General features: G+C 42.0%; 3 protein-coding genes and 1 pseudogene across 6 annotated transcripts in view; 1 reads left to right on the forward strand and 3 right to left on the reverse strand.

Moving 5' to 3' along the window:
• The window catches only part of LOC123466159, a 120,221-nt pseudogene extending 98,545 nt beyond the window's left edge, over positions 1-21,676 (reverse strand).
• Positions 1-23,515, reverse strand: part of LOC102413394 (protocadherin alpha-C2) — a 195,043-nt gene that overhangs the window by 132,166 nt on the left and 39,362 nt on the right. The window contains exon 1 of one of the 4 annotated variants that reach the window (XM_045166576.1): positions 1,946-6,425. The exons of the other annotated variants lie outside the window; for them this stretch is intronic. Within the exon in view, the coding sequence (XP_045022511.1) occupies positions 1,946-4,327 (2,382 nt within the window). The 5' untranslated portion in view covers positions 4,328-6,425. Of the gene's footprint in view, positions 1-1,945; positions 6,426-23,515 lie in introns of those variants that run through there. 4 annotated transcript variants of the gene reach the window in all.
• LOC123466160 (dynein light chain roadblock-type 1-like) lies at positions 603-1,071 on the forward strand. Its single transcript, XM_045166581.1, has one exon. It carries the CDS (start codon positions 618-620, stop codon positions 936-938), a length of 321 nt encoding a protein of 106 aa, XP_045022516.1. The 5' UTR covers positions 603-617; the 3' UTR covers positions 939-1,071.
• LOC123466197 (protocadherin alpha-10-like) lies at positions 4,337-12,937 on the reverse strand. Its single transcript, XM_045166801.1, is given in 3 exon segments — positions 4,337-4,556; positions 7,499-7,623; positions 7,625-12,937. Coding segments are annotated over 3 exon segments (2,616 nt in total). The 5' UTR covers positions 9,896-12,937.

Below are 23,515 nucleotides of genomic sequence, written 5' to 3' on the forward strand. Positions count from 1 at the left end.
TTATTTCTCCATACCATACAATTAAAGAATCTCTAGTTTGCACAATTAAGCCAAAAAGAACAAAATCAACTTCCACATCATTTGATTCACACCCTTACAGCTCTAATTTCAAGTTCTCTGTGACCTCTTTAGGGAAAACTATTCACATGAATATAGCATTGGAGCAAAAAAAAAATTTGTATCAAACGTATCTAAAGTACACAATGTTTAAAAAAAATTTAAGTACACAATGTTAAATTTTGAAATGTTGTCAACAGCACCATTGTCAAGTGGAAGTGCCTTTATAGATATTCCATGATTATTAGGCTTAAGTTATTTAAAGCAATGTTATTTTGAAGTCCAAGCCGCTTGGTGAACATGGACAGAAGTATCACAGTTCTGCATGTACAAGAAGACATTTTTGAAACTCAAAGCACAAAGGAGTATGAATTTTCCCACAGCCTCATTATAGGTACCATGAATGCAGGAAATAGAAGTATAATAAATGCTCAAATAAATCTTCCAAATAAAAATCAGCAAAGTAATGTGGAGGAGAGCAGCAAGCTACCGGGCAATTAGCAAACCCATCATTATATTAGAAAAAAATTTAGTTTGTATATCTCAAGCATTTGAAGACTATGAAGAAGGAGCTATCAGATCGGTCCGAGATGGCAGAGGTGGAGGAGACCCTGAAGCGACTCCAGAGCCAGAAGGGCGTGCAGGGAATCATCGTGGTAAACACAGAAGGCATTCCCATCAAGAGCACCATGGACAATCCCACCACCACACAGTACGCCAGCCTCATGCACAACTTCATCTTGAAGGCCCGGAGCACCGTGCGCGAAATCGACCCCCAGAATGACCTCACTTTCCTTCGAATTCGCTCCAAGAAAAATGAAATTATGGTTGCACCAGATAAAGACTATTTCCTGATTGTGATTCAGAATCCAACTGAATAAGCCTCTTTCTTGGCTCCCTGCGTCATTCCTTAATTTAATGCCCCTCAAGAATAATAGCGTTAATCACGTCCACTGACGGGCACGTGGAAGGCACGTTGGAGCCCTCCCAGGCTGGTCCGTGACCCAGTGGGCTGCAGCCCCTCCCCCCAGCATCATTCCTGGCCAGCTGCCTCTGATTTTCTGGTAGGAGAATCATGTCCAGGTTTTGGAGCAAGAGCTTGTGAGAAGCCCAAGCCCCGTTTCCTTCTGACTTTGTCGCCCTTGGAAAAGGCTCTTTTTCTTTAACTAAAAATAACCAGAATGCTTAAAAAAAAAAAATGAAGACCATGAAGAAAAGGAGTTTAAATCATGAAGGGATTAAAGGCAAAAAAACTAAAATCATACCCAAAAGAAAGGCTAAAATTCTACCTACTTTATGAAAGAAGCATGCTATTGATTATAAAGAAATGAAATTATTTATAAAATTAAGCCACCTTAACAGCCCATGCCTGACAGTAATACACAAATTTATAGAAAGGTAAGAATTCTACCATGTTTAAACTCAAATTAACCAAATTATGGAACTATACATTATTATGGAAAATTTGAAGGCACAAACATTAGTGGAGGGCACCAAATAATATAGAATAAAAAATGAACAGGAAGAATGAACTTGCTGCAAAATTGAGAAGTAGAATATTTGAGCCTCACCCACATGCTCCATTTCCATCAGTGATACTTTCCTTCTTGGCTGACTTAGCCTTGCTCATTTACAGGAAGGTGTGACAGTCTACTTCATTATTACTATTATTATTATTTCCAACAACTAAATAATATTCTCAAGTGTGTTTAAGAAGATCATGGTGAAAAGAAATAAAAATGACTGGACTTCCATTGTGCTTTAGAATAAACCATCACAAGAAAAAGACAACAAATATTTCAAGCAATGGACTTGTAGTAATTTGCTGGTTAACTACTATGTGATTGACATTAGTAGGCATGATATATCCCAGAATTACTGTACTTACATTCTCGCAAAACTCCTGTTGGTCTCCAATATCTCCAGAATTCAAACCTGGGGGAACACTAGGACTGAAGGCGATGAGGTCGGTCTTAGGCGGCCCCTCCCCAGAGCACACCTTCCGTCGCCTCTCCTGCGAGTAAGACCAGCTCCCCACCGCGCTGGAGCACACCAGCCTGGGCTTCACCGGCCCGCACGCGCCCTCGCTGAGCGGCGCCGAGCACCGCAGCGCCGTGTACAGCAGCAGCGTAAGCACCAACAGGCTGGACACCGCGCAGATGGCGATGATCAGGTACACATTCACATCCACTAACGCAGTCTCTGCGCCAGCTGCACCAGACAACGCCCGCGAAGAGGCCTTGGGCGCCTGGCCGCTGTCCTCCAGAGACAGCAGCACGGTGGCCGTGGCCGTCAGCGCCGGCTCGCCGTGGTCCTTCACCAGCACCAGCAGGCGCTGGCGCGGCGCGTCCGCCTCGTCCAGGGCACGCGTCGTGCTGATCTCGCCGGTGTACAGTCCCACACGGAACGGGCTGCGCGCGCCACCCGCCGCCGGCTGCAGCTCATACGACAGCCACGCGTTGTAGCCCGAGTCCGCGTCCACCGCGCGCACCTTCGCCACTACGTGGCCCGCGTCCACGGACCTCGACACCACCTGGCTCAGTGCGCTGGGTCCTCCGCCTGGCCCGGGTGGCAGCAGCGCAGGCGCGTTGTCATTCTCATCCATCACGAACACCTGCAGCGTCACGTTGCTGCCCAGGGGCGGCACGCCCGCGTCGCGCGCACTCACCTGGAACTGCAGCAGCTCCAGCTCCTCGTGGTCCAGCGGTTGCAGCGCGTACACCTTACCGCTCTCCGCGTGCACCGACACGTAGCTCGACAGCGCGCGCTCGCCCACCCGCTGCTCCACCAGCGAGTAGGACACCAGGGCGTTCTCCTGAGCGTCGGCGTCTCGCGCCGACACGGTGAAGATGTGGCAGCCGGGCGGGTTGTTCTCCTTCACGAACACCGTGTACTCGGGCTGCGCGAACACGGGCGCGTTGTCGTTCACGTCGGCCACCTCCACGGACACGCTGGCCGTGGTGGACAAGGAAGGCGAGCCCCTGTCCTTCGCGATCAGTGTTAAAGCATATTCTGACACTTTCTCTCTGTCCAGGGAACTGTCCAGCACTAGCGAATAGTAATTCTTGAAAGTGGACACCAGTTTGAAGGGGACATGGGGTGTTAGTGAGCAGGTCACCTGGGCATTGCTACCTACGTCACGGTCGGTTACACTGATTAGAGTGATGACGGTCCCTAGTGGAGCATCCTCTGGAATAGAAAGCAACAGTGACGTCACTAGTAACTCCGGAGCATTATCATTGATGTCCAAGACTTCTATCAAGACTGTGCAGTGACCAAACATTGGAGGATTTCCCTTGTCAACTGCTTCTATTTGAAGTTTCCATAATTTAGTTTCTTCGAAATCTATTTTTCCATTTACTCTTATTTCTCCGCTGTTTGAATCTATGCGAAAAGAGGCTTCTGTATTAGAGGAAACATCAGTTGCAAAGGAATAAAGAATGTGGCCGTTTGAACCCTCGTCCAAATCTGAGGCGTTTAGTCTAATAATCAGTGTGCCATTTCTTGCATTTTCCAGTAATTTTATACGATGAACTGCTTTGTCAAAAACTGGGGCGTTGTCATTTGTATCCAGCACTGTGATGTTTATCTTTACAGTGCCTGTCAGTTCAGGTTTGCCCCCATCCTTTGCTTTGAGCACCAAGAGAAGCTCTGAAGCGACTTCTCTGTCTAAACGTTTTTTTAGTACTAGTTCGAGCGGTTTTTCCTGCTCATCGTTGCTTGGTACTTCCAGAGAGAAATACTCGTTGGGGGTCAGTCTGTAAGTCAACACAGCGTTCTCCCCGATATCTGCGTCGGAGGCGCCCTCTAGTGAAAAATGAGACTCAAGAGCCCTAGCTTCGGAAATAAAGAGATTTCTGTGTGTCGCTGGGAACACAGGCGGGTTGTCGTTAATGTCCTTCACCTCCACCTCCACATGGAACACCTGCAGCGGCCGGTCCACGATCACCTCCAGGTGGATGCTGCACCCCGCGCTCCGCCCGCACAGCTCCTCCCGGTCGATCCGAGAATTCACAAACAAAATACCATTCTGCAGATTTACCTCCAGAAGGTCCCCGCGGCCTTTGGATGCCACCCGGAACAGGCGGGGCACGAGCTCCGCCAGCTCCAGCCCGAGGTCCTGGGCGATGCGGCCCACGAAGGTGCCGTGTTTGGCCTCCTCAGGGACTGAGTAGTGGACATGATTGCTTCCAGTCTCCCAGGCTGCGAGGAGCAGAAGCGAGAGCAGGAGGCGCCGGGCTCGCCGGCCACCAGATCCTGAAGCTAACATCGCTCCTGGTTAGTTAATCACATTTTCTGAGTAGAAATATGTAGTCCTTTCGAGATCTTTCTTTTGAGTCTTAGTCCTGATATCCCAACTAATCTTAACAATATGGGTGTGTGTATAGTCTTTAAAGCACCGGAACAGTGACGGGTCTTTCTGTGACGGGTCTTTCTGTTCCGGGAATAATCTACTTTTTTCCGTTAAAACGATCCTCTCCTTGGAGAACAACGACATCCTGTGGGTCAAAGTGGAAGTGCGTTTGGCGTTCATACCATTTCTTTCACTTACTTGGCTTCTTCCTTGATTCCTTCATATTAGTCTGTTTTTGTCAGCCTTTAATTCTTTCATTCCTTGTGTGTGACCACTAACTCTTTAAAGGTGGTTTGGATTTAGAAGTTAGAATTCCAAGAAGAGTTCTATTTTTGATATAGACATCTAAGAGAACATACTACTGCACTATTATGTATATGAACGTGAAAAAAACCCGTGTGTGTGAGTTACTAGTGATACGGTTTTTTAAAGAATTTCAGAACTTGATAATTTTGAATGGCCTCTTACTAAGTTTATTTAATTGCTAAAACTATAATTTTCTACTGCTTAAACCTTATACTGTGTTAAATTACTCTAAACATTTAGTCCAGTTGTGTACAAGATAACTCAAAATGCCAACTGTCTGTTACCTTCTCAACATGATGATGTTTGGAATCAATGCTAATATGCAACTTCTTCTAAGTTGTCCAAAAACGTATTTACTCTGATGTTAATGAATTCACCAAATACTGACTCCTGGAAATATGAAACATGTTTATCTTTGTCTCATTTAAAAGTTTTTTTCAATTACTAAATCTGCCCAGGGTGAATGTCATCATTTCCATCCTGAAGGACAACTTAAATTTGTGTTATATCCACTGTTATCTGTAAAAATAATCTTTCTAATCCCCCCTAAAACCATACTGATCAGAAATCCAAATTGTATTTGTCACTTTGTTCATACCCATTTTATTCCAAAGTTGGCTTAAGGAGACTAGGGTGTAAAGAGCATTCTAAATATCATGTAATCAGTCAATTTTGTTTTCCTCTTTTATCTCAAATTTTTTTAAAACAATGAAATTTGCATAACAATTATTCATCAATTGCAATAAAGCTTATCAGTGTTGTTTTAGAAAAAATGTTTTAATCATTCTCAAGATTGATAAGGAGCCAACTATCCAATATTTGAAATCTTTCCAGGAAGAGGAGAGTCATTTGGAAAATCCCATTTCTCTCCTTAAAAAAATTATAAGTGGTTATCCAAAGAAATCTCACATTTCATGTAAAAGTAAGCTGCAATATTTATTCTGAACATTTTATAAAATAGTGAGTCAATAATTATAAATCTATGCCAAAGATTTTTCATTCTAATTACTTCTCTTTTATTAATTGTGGAAACCATAAATTCAAGACCAACATATTTACCTAGAAGACAGCAGGAAAATTTTAGCATATAGGTGTGACTAAATTCAGAGAGAGAGATGACAAGGAAACAAACCTCTGCATGTTTGCTGATAGAAATACTCCAGTTCCTATGGGAATGACTCCATGCTGAAGATCTTTTCCACTTTTGGCTTAAAGAGTGCTTCATTGATTAAGAACATATGAAAGATAGCTTTTAAAGCTCCCACATATCAAGGTTATCATATAGCTAAATTACTACAGTATATTAATAAACCTGTGGGTTCTTCACTCATCTTGAAACAGGCTATCACAAATGCTAAGCCATTGAGAGCCAGGAATACTAATAATTTGCCTCATTTTAATGCCATCTAATACAGAGCATGTTAAACAGAGTTATAAAAATAAGATGTTATAGTTTCAAAACAAATGGACTAACTCCTTTTTTGGCAAGAATGTTAAAAGCAATCCTTGGGAATTTCCCTAGTGGTCCGAAGGTTAGGATTCAGTGCTTCCTCTGCAGCAGGCTCTGGTTCCATCCCTCCTGGAGAAATTAAGATCCCTCCCTCAAGCTGGGTGGCTCCCAGAGGGAGGGGGTGAGAGTAATCCTTGACTCAGGAAATTTATATGACTTCATTCTAAAATGTCAGTCCTTCTGAATTGAATGAAAGAAACTGTCCACAAAGTTGTTAAAAATATTTATGTTGGGCTTCCCTGGTGGTTCAGTGGTAAGGAATCTGCCAGCTAATATAGAAGATATGGGTTCCATCCCTGGTCTGGGAAGATTCCACATGCTGCCAAGCAACTAAGCCCATGTACCACAACTACTAAGCCTGTGCTCCAGAGCCCTGAAGTGGCAATTACTGAGCCCATGTGCTTCAACTACTGAAGCCCATGAGCCCAAAAGCCTGTGCTTTTCAAAGGGAAGTCACTGCAATAAGAAACCCATGCACGGCAATTAGAGGGAAAGCCCTAATCACCACAACTAGAGAAAAGTCTACACAACAACACTCAGTACAACCAAATATTTTAAAAAATAAAAAATACATTTATCTTAATAACAGAGCCACTGGAAGATATTGTCACATTAAAATTTTAAATCAGTAAAAAAATAAATAAATAAAAATGAAAAATATTTTGAGTCCAAAACACTTAATTCCATTTATTAGGACATATTTTATGAACTATCTCCCAGTCTACCTACTCCAAGGTGTAAACACTGAAGTTCAAGTATGCATTAAAAGTTATGTTGCACTACACATATTCTTTATTTAAGGAGCAAAACCCACATTTTTATCACAGAGGGAATTAATCATAGCAGTCTTTTTGTTAATGCAATCGAGTTATTTCAAATTTTAGATTTAATAATAAAGTACTTTTCTTACAAATATTTGTAACATTAAAAGATCCTGGTTTTTGGGGAAAAAAAAACATTAAAACCTGCAACATACACCAAATATTTGTACTGGAAAATATAAATAAATTTAGTATACATGGCATTTACTAAAAATTGAAGTATCAATCAAAAGGTGATGCAGAGGACACTGTAAAGAAAATATAAAGTGAATTTTTAGAAAAAAACAATATTACAAAACTTATTACAAGAAATCTTTGAGATATTTTATAGAAATATATGTTCTTTAGACAAAAGATAAAGATACTCCAAGAAATATATTTGAGGCGGGGAAACGGGGTAAAATAAAATATTCACGCAGCAAACCATGAAAATAAAAAGCAATAACCCACCTTGATAGAGTGGTCGCCTCCAATAGACTGTTCTTCCACTTCCACCTCTGGTTGCGGACACGGCGGAAGACTGGGACTGAAGGCGATGAGGTCGGTCTTGGGCGGCCCCTCGCTGGAGCACACCTTCTGCTGCTGCTGCTGACAGTAAGACCAGCTCCCCACCGCGCTGGAGCACACCAGCCTGGGCTTCACGGGCCCGCACGCGCCCTCACTGGGCGGCGCCGAGCACCGCAGCGCCGTGTACAGCAGCAGCGTAAGCACCAACAGGCTGGACACCGCGCAGATGGCGATGATCAGGTACACATTCACATCCACTAACGCCGTCTCTGCGCCAGCTGCACCAGACAACGCCCGCGAAGAGGTCTTGGGCGCCTGGCCGCTGTCCTCCAGAGACAGCAGTACGGTGGCCGTGGCCGTCAGCGCCGGCTCGCCGTGATCCTTCACCAGCACCAGCAGGTGCTGGCGCGGCGCGTCCGCCTCGTCCAGGGCGCGCCTCGTGCTGATCTCGCCGGTGTACAGCCCCACGCGGAACGGGCTGCGTGCGCCACCCCCCGCCAGCTGCAGTTCGTACGACAGCCACGCGTTGTAGCCCGAGTCCGCGTCCACCGCGCGCACCTTCGCCACCACGTGGCCAGCGTCCACGGACCTGGATACCACTTGGCTCAGCGCGCTGGGTCCTCCGCCAGACCCGGGCGGCAGCAGCGCGGGCGCGTTGTCGTTCTCGTCCAGCACGAACACCTGCAGCGTCACGTTGCTGCCCAGGGGAGGCACGCCCGCGTCGCGCGCGCTCACCTGGAACTGCAGCAGCTCCAGCTCCTCGTGGTCCAGCGGCTGCAGCGCGTACACCTTGCCGCTCTCCGCGTGCACCGACACGTAGCTCGACAGCGCGCGCTCGCCCACCCGTCGCTCCACCAGCGAGTAGGACACCAGCGCGTTCTCCTGAGCGTCGGCGTCTCGCGCCGACACGGTGAAGATGTGGCAGCCGGGCGGGTTGTTCTCCTTCACAAACACCGTGTACTCTGGCTGGGGGAACGCGGGCGCATTGTCGTTCACGTCGGCCACCTCCACGGACACGCTGGCCGTGGCCGACAATGAAGGCGAGCCCCCATCTCTCGCAGTCACCACCACCTCATAGTTCGCCACTCTCTCGCGATCCAAGACGCTGTCCAACACGAGCGAATAGTAATTCTTGAAGGTGGACACTAGTTTGAAGGGGCTTTCAGGTGTTAGTGAGCAGGTGACCTGCCCGTTGGCGCCAGAGTCACGGTCGGACACGCTTATCAGGGATATGACGGTACCTACCTGAGCATCCTCTCGTACCGGGAGAGCCAAAGAAGTGACAACCACCTCAGGTGAATTATCATTTTCATCCAGGATTTCCACTAGGACGGTGCAGTGACCAACCATGGGTAGGTTTCCTTTATCTGTAACATCTACATGAATTTCGTAAGTGTTACTATCTTCGAAGTCAATGGCATCATTGATTCTTACTTCTCCCGTTCTTTCATTAATTAAAAATTTCCTTCTTATGGTGGGTGGAACCAAAGAGCTAAATGAATATGTTACTTCCTTGTTTATCCCTTCGTCCGCATCAGAAGCATTTAGCCAAATGACTAATGTTTGGTTCGCTGAATTTTCATACATCTTAACTTCGTACACGGTTTGGTCAAATACAGGTGCATTGTCATTAGCATCTAACACCAGGATCTGCAGAGTAACAGATCCGGTAAGTTCAGGTTTGCCTCCATCAGTTGCTGTTAATAACAACTGAAGCTGAGGGTTTTCTTCACGATCCAGCAGTTTGCTTAAAACAAGCACTGGTAATTTGCCTTTGTCCTTTTTGTTTATAATATCAAGAGTGAAAAACTCATTTGAACTGAGTCCGTAAGTAAGCATTGCGTTCTCTCCAATATCCGCATCAGATGCGCCTTCTAGAGGAAATCGAGAGTCAAGCGGTTGAGATTCCAGAATTGAGAGCTTTTGTTCTGAGGTGGAGAAAACCGGCCGGTTGTCGTTAATGTCCTTCACCTCCACCTCCACATGGAACACCTGCAGCGGCCGGTCCACGATCACCTCCAGGTGGATACTGCACTCCGCTTTCCTCCCGCACAGCTCCTCCCGGTCGATCCGAGAATTCACAAACAAAATGCCATTCTGCAGATTTACCTCCAGAAAGTCCCCGCGGCCTTTGGATGCAATCCGGAAAAGGCGGGGCACGAGCTCCGCCAGCTCCAGCCCCAGGTCCTGAGTGATGCGACCCACGAAAGTGCCGTGTTTAGCCTCCTCCAGGACCGAGTAGTGGACCTGGCCGCTCCCAGCGTACCAGGCTGCAACAAACAGAAAGGAGAGAAGCAGGCGCCGGGTGCTCAGACCGCTGGGTCTGTAGACCAACATCATACCCTTCTTCTGTTTTACAAATCAATAACTGGGTCATCTAGAACACACCCACACGCTCCGAATTTTCCTATTCCATATCTTACATTCAATTTTATCGAAATGGCGGAGATCTCCGAATGTAGCTCCTTCCTCGTCCTTGAGAAACAGGATTGAGTCTGTTCTGAAAAGCCATTTTTGTGGAAGACAGCGACATCCGGTGGCTTAATGTGTAAGTACAATTCCATGAGTTTAACAACTCATTCATATCTTTTCATTCTATTTTCACAAATTCGTATCTTTATGAACTTTCAAAGACACATTATGTTTCTTTTGTATATAATAATAATCATTGTCCATATGCAGTGCAGGATTTTCTTTAATGGAAAAGCACCCAGAAATAATTCCTTCCAACCATGATTGTCATTAGTTAAATTTGAAGACAACTTTAGTATTTGTATAATACTGAGTGTACTAGCATTTTGTTGGATAACGAATTTAACTCTCTTCAACTTCTAACACAATTCACTCTCTTCATCATTATTTTTATATTAAATAAACCTTATTCAGACATTAATTTCAATCATCAATTCTCTGTGAGGTATTTGCAACTTCTAAATGCCAATCATCACTAGAATGCAGAGAGAAGGTCACAGGCTTCAACATCAGAAATTCCTCTCTTCTTATTCCTAGTCTTCAACTTACTAGCTGTGTGACTTAAGGAAAATAATTTAACCTCTACATCTCAGTTTCCACTTTGATAACATTCATAGAAGATTAATAATAATATGGTGGTTGCATGAATTATGATATATTAAGTGCCTAGGATAGTACTTTAAGGAGAGTGAGTGTTTCATAAATGGCTGTTACTCTCAGCTCACTGCAGCCACATTGTATTCATAATGCTCAAGATCAAAATTGGCTCTTTGGGAAAAACTGTTACCTATAGAATGGTGTCACCCTATAAAGCCTTTACTATTGCTACTGCACAGGCTGAGCAGTGTTCCTATCTTTAAGGAACAGAAAAGTGCTTATATTGAGAAATTAGTTATAGAGGGGGAAGTTTCAGTTTTTTATATACATCTTACATGAGCAAAAAATCTTAATTGTGATTTAAAATAAAATAATGTTATACTTTGATTTCTACTTTCAGAGACAACTAATTTCATCCTTGTCATATTTATGTTTTTTCAAACACCCCAAATATAGACTTTTGGCATTATCTAATAATTTTGTGTTTCAATAGTTTTTCATCAGCTGTGGTAAAAATATTTTATCTCAAAATTCCTGGAATCAAATATTCAGTAACTGAAATTCTCAATTAATACATCTACACTAATGATAAAACCTGAAGTTTCTCCTTTTCCAAAAAGGAAAACTTAGGAGTTTTGTCTGATCCAAAGGATAATTTCTTTGATTATGTTTTTATTTTTAAAAGAAATCAATAATTTTGAACTCTTACAGTTATTAAGAGCTGGAAAATAGAATATTTATGAATATGAAAATTTATAGGAATGAGGGTCAGTTAATTCGCTGATGTATGCATGCTGCTAAATTCTGATTTTATGGTCCTCTACGCCTTTAGAATGATTCTAGTGTCAAAGTCTATTCAAATCCTGATTTTAAGAGTTACTTTTCTTACAAAACATAATAAAAATTTTAATGAGTTCATCTATCCATACATAATAGCAATGTTCAGTGTGAGCTGTCAATACTATCTGGAGTCTAAAAATAAGTTTATCATTGATTAATCATCTCAACACAAGATAATGATATCAGGTAAATTCTATTGCTGTTAATGAGCATTTTTGAACCAATAAATAGCATAAATGTCCCAATATAAATCTCCAATAATGAATAAAAAGTAGTGTAGTTAAGTTACATCTTGTCAAATAGTAAGAACTTACTTTCCCAAGCAAATCATTAGAGCTATTGCATCTAAAACTTCAGTTGGATAAAAGTTAACTGGAATGTTTGTTAAAATACAAATTTTACTGGTAATTTCAGAAATATGAGATGATGTCTGGGAACCAGAATGTTCAGTTTTGAGGATAGGCTGACCACAGACCCCAGTCTGCCTGGATACCCTCTATGTTTGTCTGCATTCTTGTATAAATCTATATAATGCCCCTTTCACTTTCAAAAGTGTCTAAATGTCATAACTTTAGTTAGCCCTATCTGGACACTACAATTCAGGGACTGGCATAGGCGAGCTTCATTGTTGGTCTCATGATTCTAGCTTAAAGTGAAGAAGGTTACCTATAGATAAACAGAGGGGTAGTTACTCAGCAGGCGAAACACTGAAATGTCTTCCAAGCTCTCACCTCTCTGTTTTGGACTTTCCCCCTGTTTTGGAACTTCCCAGTTCCCTGAATTATACTGTGCTCATGCTTCCTGCGGAGAAGGAAATGGCAACCCACTCCAGTGTTCTTGCCTGGAGAACCCCAGGGACCGGGGAGCCTGGTGGGCTGCCGTCTATGAGGTTGCACAGAGTCGGACATGACTGAAGCAACTTAGCAGCAGCAGCAGCATGCTTCCTGATGACCCAAAAAATCAATTACTAAGATGTTTACTGATTTGAAAATTTGCACACAATGATAACCCATGTTCTGGGAGGGAATAAAGATTAGTATAAGGGACTAAATTACTAATCATATTGATACAATTAAAAATGATAAAGAATAAAATGTATAATTATAGAAGATGTAGTAAGTACTTAATGAATAATATTAGGTCTAAGATACTAGAAGAGTGGTGGGAATTTGGCAGGGGGGGAAGGAAATAACATTTCTAGTATCCCTCAATCCATATAACATAATCAAATACCTGGACCCACACACAGGTGGCATATGGAAACTGAAAAAGTGCACAGACAGAAATAATTGAAAGTATGAGTCTGGATTTAAAGTGTGTTATGCCAATAGACATAGGTTTTATGACGAGTTCTGAAAATACTCAAGTTTTGAAATAAATAGGATGGAAAAAAAGTAGATTGCTTTGTTCAGTTCAGTCGCTCAGTCGTGTCTGACTCTTTGCGAACCCATGAATCTCAGCACACCAGGCCTCCCTGTCCATCACCGACTCCCGGAGTTCACTCAGACTCACGTCCATTGAGTCATTGATGCCATCCATCCATCTCATCCTCTGTCGTCCCCTTCTCCTCCTGCTCCCAATCCCTCCCAGCATCAGAGTCTTTTCCAATGAGTCAACTCTTCGCATGGGGTGGCCAAAGTACTGGAGTTTCAGCTTTAGCATCATTCCTTCCAAAGAAATCCCAGGGCTGATCTCCTTCAGAATGGACTGGTTGGATCTCCTTGCAGGCCAAGGGACTCTCAAGAGTCTTCTCCAACACCACACTTCAAAAGCATCAATTCTTTGGCGCTCAGCCTTCTTCACAGTCCAACTCTCACATCCATACATGACCACAGGAAAAACCATAGCCTTGACTAGATGGACCTTTGTTGGCAAAGAAATGTCTCTGTTTTTCAATATGCTATCTAGGTTGGACATAACTTTCCTTCCAAGGAGTAAGTGTCTTTTAATTTCATGGCTGCAGTCACCATCTGCAGTGATTTTGGAGCCCCCCCCAAAATAAAGTCTGACACTGTTTCCACTGGTTCCCCATCTATTTCCCATGAAGTGATGGGACCAGATGCCATGATCTTCGTTTTCTGAATGTTGAGCGTTAAGCCAACATTTTCACTCTCCTCTTTCACTTTCATCAAGAGGCTTTTTAGTTCCTCTTCACTTTCTGCCATAAGGGTGGTGTCATCTGCATATCTGAGGTTATTGATATTTCTCCCGGCAATCTTGATTCCAGCTTGTGCTTCTTCCAGTCCAGCGTTTCTCATGATGGACTCTGCATATAAGTTAAAGAAGCAGGGTGACAATATACAGCCTTGATGTACTCCTTTTCCTATTTGGAACCAGTCTGTTGTTCCATGTGCAGTTCTAACTGTTGCTTCCTGACCTGCATACAGGTTTCTCAAGAGGCAGGTCAGGTGGTCTGGTATTCCCATCTCTTTCAGAATTGTCCACAGTTTATTGTGATCCACACAGTCAAAGGCTTTGTCATAGCTAATAAAGCAGAAATAGATGTTTTTCTGGAACTCTCTTGCTTTTTCCATGATCCAGCGGATGTTGGCAATTTGATCTCTGGTTCCTCTGCCTTTTCTAAAACCAGCTTGAACCTCAGGAAGTTCACAGTTCACATATTGCTGAAGCCTGGCTTGGAGAATTTTGAGCATTACTTTACCAGCATGTGAGATGAGTGCAATTGTGTGGTAGTCTGAGCATTCTTTGGCATTGCCTTTCTTTGGGATTGGAATGAAAACTGACCTTTTCCAGATTGCTTTGTAGCATATACCAAATGTGTTCTTTGGAAAAAAGAAAAGCACTGAAGTGTTTTATTTTAAGAGATTTTACTAGCACATTTATGGTTATATGGTGGCTCTACTCTCAAAGCCATTCTGATTTTCCTCTGCTGAATTTTTAATTAAGAAATACCTTGTAAAACACCTGACACAATAAAGAATAAAATCCCTGAGTAGAAATACAAGGTGCATTACACAACTACAATGCAAGAATAAAGGAAGTTTTTAAAATATAAATTAGAAAAGAAAATGAATGTTCAGACTAACCAGAGTGTGGAGAACCACCAATTTGAAACTCACAAGCCACAATCCAAGAATTGTAACTTTAACATGTAATAAATTTAAAGGTGCACAACCTTATCTACAGACTTCTGTCTTTTGGACTATTGAAAGAAAAAAAATCCTCTTCTAAACTGCTTAAGTTCCATACAGTTAATTTCAAGAGAATTCAAAGTGCAGAATGTAGATGCATTTTAATGCTTGAGCATTATTATATCACTAACAGAAAAAAATTTAAAAGCAGAAAGTCTTCTTGAGGAAAGAGAGTAACTTTCAGGAAGTATTTTCAATGATAATACATGAATTTCAGGAAATTTTCTAAGGGGTAGAAAAGATTCTTAACCAACACTTTCTTGTGAACTACATTGTCAGACAATGTAAAAAAAAATTTTTTTTAACAAGAGGGAATGAGTTATAGTTGAAACACTTATATTCAAAATGAGATTCCTAAAGTAAAGCATCTCTTTTCTAGGCATAGAGGAAGGTGCTCATTGAAGTTACAGATACTAATTAATGCTGACCACCATGTCTCCAAAAAGGTAGACAACTACAAAGTTAACAAGGTCATGGTTACTCATATACCTGCTATAGTAAGGTAAAGTAAAAGTAAAGTTGCTCAGTCGTGTCCAACTCTTTGCGACCCCATGGACTGTAGCCTACCAGGCTCTTCTGTCCATGGGATTTTCCAGGCAAGAGTACTAGAGTGGGTTATCATTTCCTCCTCCAGGGGATCTTCCTGACCCAGGGATCGAACATTGCAGACAGACTTCACCGTCTGAGACACCAGGGAAGCCCACTCACTATACCTGCTATGGGGTTGCTTAAAAACAAAAGAATTAAGACTACAGTACCATGCGTAGTTTAGAATGGTGTTTCCATTTACGTAAAGTGTAATGACTAAATTTGTTTACACCTAATAGTTTTCAGGTAAGGCGGCAACAATGGATCAGGAATTCAATATGACTCCCAGAACAGGTTCTAAATAAAATGAATTCAGTCCCAATAAATATGTTTAGTGTATGGTTTATAATAATTCTCTATTAAAGTACAAACAAAAAAACTCAAAAAAATAAATAAAGGTATTCACTTTCTGCAAATAAATTTAAACATTCTGGCAGAACTAGGATAAATGGATGAAAACTATTCTAACTATACCTTAGAAGATAATCAAGATATTTTTCAAGACGGAATACAAAAATGAACAAATAAAATATTAGAATAACCCACCTTACCAGAGGAGTCCAAAGAAGCCTGTGGATCATTGGCTACAGATCCAGGACACGGTGGCAGGCTGGGGCTGAAGGCCATGAGGTCGGTCTTGGGCGGCCCCTCCCCAGAGCACACCCTCTGTCGCCTCTCCTGCGAGTAAGACCAGCTCCCCACCGCGCTGGAGCACACCAGCCTGGGCTTCAGGGGTCCACACACGCCTTCGCTGGGCGGCGCCGAGCACCGCAGCACCGTGTACAGCAGCAGCGTAAGCACCAACAGGCTGGACACCGCGCAGATGGCGATGATCAGGTACACATTCACATCCACTAACGCAGTCTCTGCGCCAGCTGCACCAGACAACGCCCGCGAAGAGGCCTTGGGCGCCTGGCCGCTGTCCTCCAGCGACAGCAGCACGGTGGCCGTGGCCGTCAGCGCCGGCTCGCCGTGGTCCTTCACCAGCACCAACAGGCGCTGGCGCGGCGCGTCCGCCTCGTCCAGGGCGCGCGTCGTGCTGATCTCGCCGGTGTACAGTCCCACGCGGAACGGGCTGCGTGCGCCACCCGCCGCCAGCTGCAGCTCGTACGACAGCCACGCGTTGTACCCCGAATCCGCGTCCACCGCGCGCACCTTCGCCACCACGTGGCCCGCGTCCATGGACCTCGACACCACCTGGCTCAGCGCGCTGGGTCCTCCGCCAGACCCGGGCGGCAGCAGCGCGGGCGCGTTGTCGTTCTCGTCCAGCACGAACACCTGCAGCGTCACGTTGCTGCCCAGGGGCGGCACGCCCGCGTCGCGCGCGCTCACCTGGAACTGCAGCAGCTCCAGCTCCTCATGGTCCAGTGGTTGCAGCGCGTACACCTTGCCGCTCTCCGCGTGCACCGACACGTAGCTCGACAGCGCGCGCTCGCCCACCCGCTGCTCCACCAGTGAGTAGGACACCAGCGCGTTCTCCTGCGCGTCGGCGTCTCGCGCCGACACGGTGAAGATGTGGCAGCCGGGCGGGTTGTTCTCCTTCACAAACACCGTGTACTCTGGCTGGGGGAACGCGGGCGCATTGTCGTTCACGTCGGCCACCTCCACGGACACGCTGGCCGTGGCCGACAGCGAAGGCGAGCCCCCATCCCTCGCAGTCACTACTACCTCATAGTTCGCTACGCTCTCACGATCCAAGGCACTGTCCAGGATCATCGAATAGTAATTCTTGAAGGTGGACACTAGCTTGAAGGGGACATGAGGAGTCAGAAAACAGGTCACCTGTCCATTTTCACCTTCATCTCCGTCAATCACACTGATCAGGGCGATGATTGTCCCCAGCTGTGCATCCTCTTTGATGGGGAGCCAGAGAGTTTTGATAGTCAACTTAGGAGCATTGTCATTAGCATCCAAAACTTCCACAAGAACTGTACAGTGACCAGCCAAGGGTGGGTAGCCTTTATCAGTCGCCTCTACTCGGATTTTGTAGGTTTTTCTTTCTTCAAAATCGATGTGTCCTGTAACTGTAATTTCCCCACTTACAGGGTCTATGTAGAACTTAAATTTTATATCAGGAGAAGCGTCACTAGAGAATGAATAAATAATATCCGCATTCAAGCCTTCGTCTAAATCTGAAGCGTTAAGTTTAATTACCAACGTTCCATTAGGGACATTTTCTGCTAATTTCACAGCATAGAGTGTTCTATCAAAAACTGGAGCGTTGTCATTGGCGTCCAGCACGTTGATGAGTAACTGAACGGTGCCAGTCAGCTCAGGTTTGCCTCTGTCAGTGGCCGTGAGCACTAAATGAAGTTCCGGAGATTCTTCCCTGTCTAAAGGTTTGCGTAATACAAGACTGAGAGGTTTTACCTGTTGGTCGGTGGTTGGTACCTCCAGAGAGAAATACTCACTGGAGCTCAGCCTGTAAGTCAACAGAGCGTTCTCCCCGATATCTGCGTCGGAGGCGCCCTCTAGTGGAAACCGAGAGTCAAGCGGCCTGGATTCAGCGATAAACAGATTCTTTTGTGTCCCCTGGAACACAGGAGGATTGTCGTTAATGTCCTTCACCTCCACCTCCACATGGAACACCTGCAGTGGCCGGTCCACGATCACCTCCAAGTGGATGCTGCACTCCGCGCTCCGCCCGCACATCTCCTCCCGGTCGATCCGAGAATTCACAAACAAAATGCCATTCTGCAGATTTACCTCCAGAAGGTCCCCAAGACCTTTGGAATCCAACTGGAACAAGCGGGGCACCAGCTCTTGCAGCTCCAGCCTTAGGTCCTGGGCGATGTGGCCCACGAAGGTGCCGTGTTTGGCCTCCTCCATAACTGAATAACGAACCTGGCCACTCCCTGTCTCCCAGGCTGCGAGGGTGACAAACAGCAGTAGTAGATTCCGGTTCCCTTGGTTGCCTTGACTTGCGCACAGCATTTCAAATAGTCGAGCTTATTTCCTCTTAGCGAAAAATTTCTCAATATTAAGGGAAATCTTCTGATTCCATCAGTTCCATCCTGCTGTGTTCGTCATCGTTCTGCACTAGGAAACTAAAAGACTCTAGCATTATTTTCTAAGCCTCAAAGATGGCTGTCGCCTTGGATCAGAGAATTTCTCGGCGGAGAGTGACATCACGTGGCCCAAAAAGTAAGTACATACTCCATGACTGAACATTTTACCTTATCCTGAGAAATCTTACTTCCTTCTCTGAATTTTTTCTTAATCATTAATGAAATAGAGAACATTATTTGTGTCTTGTTGGAGGCATTCTAGCAAATTAAGTACCTCTAAAAGTTTAGTATAAACCAAAATTGTGAACTTTTGTCATCTGAGAAAACATTCCACACAATTTTAAAATAATCACAGAAATGAAGTAAAAATAAAAATGATCGAACAACCAGTAATTTTAAAGTGGAAGATTCTTTCATCTTGTAATTCAGGATCTTCCACATTTATAGATTTAAGATTTTGGCTATAAGATTTTGGTGACTATTTCCAGGGTCTCTAGGAAACCCTACCGTTGAGAAAGAAATTCTCACATGTCTGAAAAAATAATTTAGGAAATTGAGCAATTAACTGGGTATTTTCTTAAGTAATTTTATGAATTGAATGTATGTAAAATGAGAACAGAATTTGCTTTACTATATTGTGTACCAAGATACTATTTTATATTTTTATTAGAAATTATATAGCTTGTTTCCATAAATGTGTTGCATGCCTATATCTATATAGTTCAATTTTTCCAAGCCTTAATATTTATGAATATTTTTTAAAATCCCCAATATAGTTTATATCCTATCTTTTCATAATATATTTTAATTTCATTATTGTTCATCTTTAGTACTTAGGCCAGTTTCCAGTTTTGAAGCTATGCTTGGGATTCTTCCTTCTTAGTATCTACTTAACAAGGAAAGTTCACTTGTGAATTCTGCTCTCATTTCAAACAGCAAATAGATTACTCGCATCTAGATTTTAGTGCCTCTCAAGAGTAAAAGCATAAGTCAACTATACTCCAATATAAATTTTTTTAAAGTTTAATTGGTAGAGGAAAAATTATCAGTTTATGGTGCCACTGATGCTTCTATATATCTTTCTTTTCTTTCATATTCCTACAGCAAGCTAAGAAACATTTTTACCTAATGCCGTTATCCTTGATTATTGCAGTAGCTTCCTAGATTTTCTTTCCATCCAAACTTTTGAAATACGATGTTGACTTCTTTGCTTAAAATCTTTTGCTAGCTCCCAACTAACTTCTGAAGAATCCAAATTTCTTAATCTACTACTCAAAGTGACTTAGTCTAGTACTCAAAATTAAGAGATATTTTCATATCACTTTTTTGCCTTTATTTTATGTGAACCATATGTTTTCATCAAAATGGATTATTCCAAGTTTCCAGTCAACTGAGGCCTGTGGGTGTCTTCAAGTTTACTTAATTTTCTCCTTCACAGAAGTGTTCAGGGGAAATTTACTCATTTGAAAACACCATGACCCTTCCAAGTGTTCCTTTAAAAATGCAAACAAGGAATGGTTTTCTTTCAACTGCAGCCCCACTTTTATACCTGTTTTAATATCTTCTTTTAACTTGTATGACTCATGTGTTTTTTATCTCAAGCTTTTCAAAGTCAGAGGCTGGGTTTTCATAATTCAGTGGTTTCTGTCATGTCATGGTCTTGGAATCCTCTAAAGATCTCTAAAGATCCTCTAAAGATCTATTAATGTTTAATGAAGATAAATAGCTATATTTTAAAAGTTATTCTATAACACTCTATATATATGGCTTACTTCCTTAGTAGGAAGTAAGTACTACTAATTTTTAAATCATCAATAAGACATATTGTGTATTTCTTTTTAAGGAAAAGGAAACACTACTAATGGAAAAGAACAAAGATTTCAAACACATTCTCAGACTTCTGCAATTTATAAGCATGGAAAAATACATCACTGTCCACACAAGATTGTCTAGACTTTCCCTAAGGAGGTTTTATCTAAATAACTTTCTAGATCCAAAAAGATTTTCTATACCCAGAGTGCTAATTGGACTTTCCAAAACCTGTAACAACTGACTTTTAGATGAATTTTTTATTCTACCCCAAAGAATTCAAAGCATTGAGACATTCTAGGTTAATCTGAAAATAACTTCACAAAAGATGATTTTTACGTAAGAGTAATATGGAAGGTCATAATGACTTTCAAATATTTTAGTTTTTCCATTTCCAAATATGAACTCCTTGTACTTTTGAATAATAGTAATCAGATTTTCTTATGCACATAGTACTTGCCATAGTTTTATAAGCAATTTTATAAATATTTACTTATTTGATATAAAAATTCTATGCAATATAACTCATTCATCATTCATAGGATGTGAAACCAAGGAATTGAAATAACAGATGCTTTAATAAATGTTATATGAAGAAAAATTCATAGAGATGAAATTTTGATACAGAATGCTTCAGGGTTCACAGTATTTAATAACTGAGCTCTGGTGCCTTTGTTAAGAAATATTTAATAGCTAAAAGCTCTGCATTGATAAAATAGTGAAAAGTATTAAAATACAGATATAGATTTTGACTCCCTCTTTGTGATAGGCATAATTCCAAATTGAAATTCAAATACCAATTAGAGAGTTGGAGGAACACAGAACTAAAACGATTGAAATTATGAGAGTTGTCAAGTAAATGGTAGGTGGTGGAAACAGTCTTTGTTTCTAATTAAGGGATTTTAAAAAAATAAACAGTTAGGAGGAGAATTGAGTGATTAAAGTTATACCTGAGAATCAGATAAGCTTGGAATAGGAAATCTAAGAGTACCATCACTTTCACAAGGTTAAAACTCCATACTTGATTCAAGCAGTACAATAAAAACAAGCATATATAACAATACACAGCCATTTAAGTAGAAGACTAAAATTTAATTATTCCTTTTATGTCATGTACTTTTAATAACCAAATATAGGCAGTGATGGCATTGTAAGAAATATAAAATAAACTGCAAAATAACACTGATTTCAGATTACTTACAATTGATCAAAGGAAATAACATGAGATCACAAATTATTATATTGCTGACCATAACTGATAATAAGATGAAGAAATATGTTAATAACAAGTTATAAGAATTGAGAATACCAGAAACCCTTCATTCTATTCCATTAAATTCCCCCATTTTCTCCAAAGGAAGATGCTCAAAATCTATGGCTGTCTGATTAACATCAAGGCAGGTCAAAGAGTTATAAGAAAAAATATTTTAAAAAGACAAGAAGAAGCAAACTAATGAAAAAATGAAATGTCAAACTAATAAACTTTCTTGGACTTTCAAAATTTTACTCTATAACACTAAAAATCTTCACTTGAATTAATGGGTCCTAACATCTGTATTGGAGAAGGCAATGGCACCCCACTTCAGTACTCTTGCCTGGAAAATCCCATGGGCAGAGGAGCCTGGTAGGCTGCAGTCTATGGGGTCGCTAAGAGTCAGACATGACTGAGTGACTTCACTTTCACTTTTCACTTTCATGCATTGGAGAAGTAAATGGCAACCCACTCCAGTGTTCTTGCCTGGAGAATCCCAGGGACAGGGGAGCCTGGTGGGCTGCTGTCTATGGGGTCGCACAGAGTCGGACATGACTGAAGCGACTTTGCAGCAGCAGCAGCAACATCTGCATATTCTATGTAATGAAAATTTATAAATTTATCAGTTGGTCACCAAGAATGGCATTAATACATACTTCTTCTATTCAAAATATTTTTCTAAGTCATATAGAAAATAAAAATCAATGCAAAATATTTTCCCACACTACTCCAACTCATCTACAAAGGGCTGATAGTAGTTTATTCAATATTAATAATTAGAGTTAAGTAGATTTTTATCAGTCTAAAAGCAATTATTTACTATACTTACATCCTCAAAACATATTAAATGACTGACATGACAAAAATTATCTGATAGTAAAGTACATATCTTGAAATGGTAAAATGATCTATTTGATATTGTATTGAGAGGATATTGTATTGTGAGTTTTTTGTGTATTTTCTCCTTGGGGATTTTTTCTTTGTTTGGCTGAGTAGTTTGCAGAATCTTATTCCTCCTATTAGGGATTGACAAACTTGTGTCTCCAGTAGTGAAAGCACTGAGTTCTAAACATTGGACCTACAAGGAATAACCTGATAGTTCCTATTTTTATTATTCCTGTTTTGTATTACCTATTTTTATAACAACTTCTGGTCTATAATAAATATAGGATGAAAACATTTAAATTTTAAGAAGAAATTATTATTCTTTATAACTAAAGAGATACCAAGGGAACATTTCATGCAAAGATGGGCTTGATAAAGGACAGAAATGGTATGGACCTAACAGAAGCAGAAGATATTAAGAAGAGGTGGCAAGAATACACAGAAGAACTGTACAAAAAAGATCTTCATGTCCCAGATAATCACAATGGTATGATCACTGACCTAGAGCCATACATCCTGGAATGTGAAGTCAAGTGGGCCTTAGAAAGCATCACTATAAACAAAGCTAGTGGAGGTGATGGAATTCCAGTTGAGCCATTTCAAATCCTGAAAGATGATGCTGTTAAAGTGCTGCACTCAATATGCCAGCAAATCTGGAAAACTCAGCAGTGGCCACAGGACTGGAAAAGGTCAGTTTTCATTCCAATGCCAAAAAAAGGCAATGCCCAAGAATGCTCAAAATACCTTCTCACATGCTAGTAAAGTAATGCTCAAAATTCTCCAAGCCAGGCTTCAGCAATATGTGAACTGTGAACTTCCTGATGTTCAAGCTGGTTTTAGAAAAGGCAGAGGAACCAGAGATCAAATTGCCAACATCCGCTGGATCATAGAAAAAGCAAGCGAGTTCCAGAAAAACATCTATTTCTGCTTTATTGACTATGCCAAAGCTTTTGACTGTGTGGATCACAATAAACTGTGGACAATTCTGAAAGAGATGGGAATACCAGACCACCTGACCTGCCTCTTGAGAAATCTGTATGCAGGTCAGGAAGCAACAGTTAGAACTGGACAGGGAACAACAGACTGGTTCCAAATAGGAAAAGGAGTACATCAAGGCTGTATATTGTCACCCTGCTTCTTTAACTTATATGCAGAGTCCATCATGAGAAACGCTGGACTGGAAGAAGCACAAGCTGGAATCAAGATTGCCGGGAGAAATATCAATAACCTCAGATATGCAGATGACACCACCCTTATGGCAGAAAGTGAAGAGGAACTAAAAAGCCTCTTGATGAAAGTGAAAGAGGAGAGTGAAAATGTTGGCTTAACGCTCAACATTCAGAAAACGAAGATCATG

Source organism: Bubalus bubalis, chromosome 9, assembly GCF_019923935.1.
Source record: "Bubalus bubalis isolate 160015118507 breed Murrah chromosome 9, NDDB_SH_1, whole genome shotgun sequence".
Classification (NCBI taxonomy): domain Eukaryota; kingdom Metazoa; phylum Chordata; class Mammalia; order Artiodactyla; family Bovidae; genus Bubalus; species Bubalus bubalis.

Bases quoted from the DNA above. Each gene is read 5' to 3' on its own strand.
- LOC123466160 (XM_045166581.1), top strand. From the start codon at position 618: ATGAAGAAGGAGCTATCAGATCGGTCCGAGATGGCAGAGGTGGAGGAG.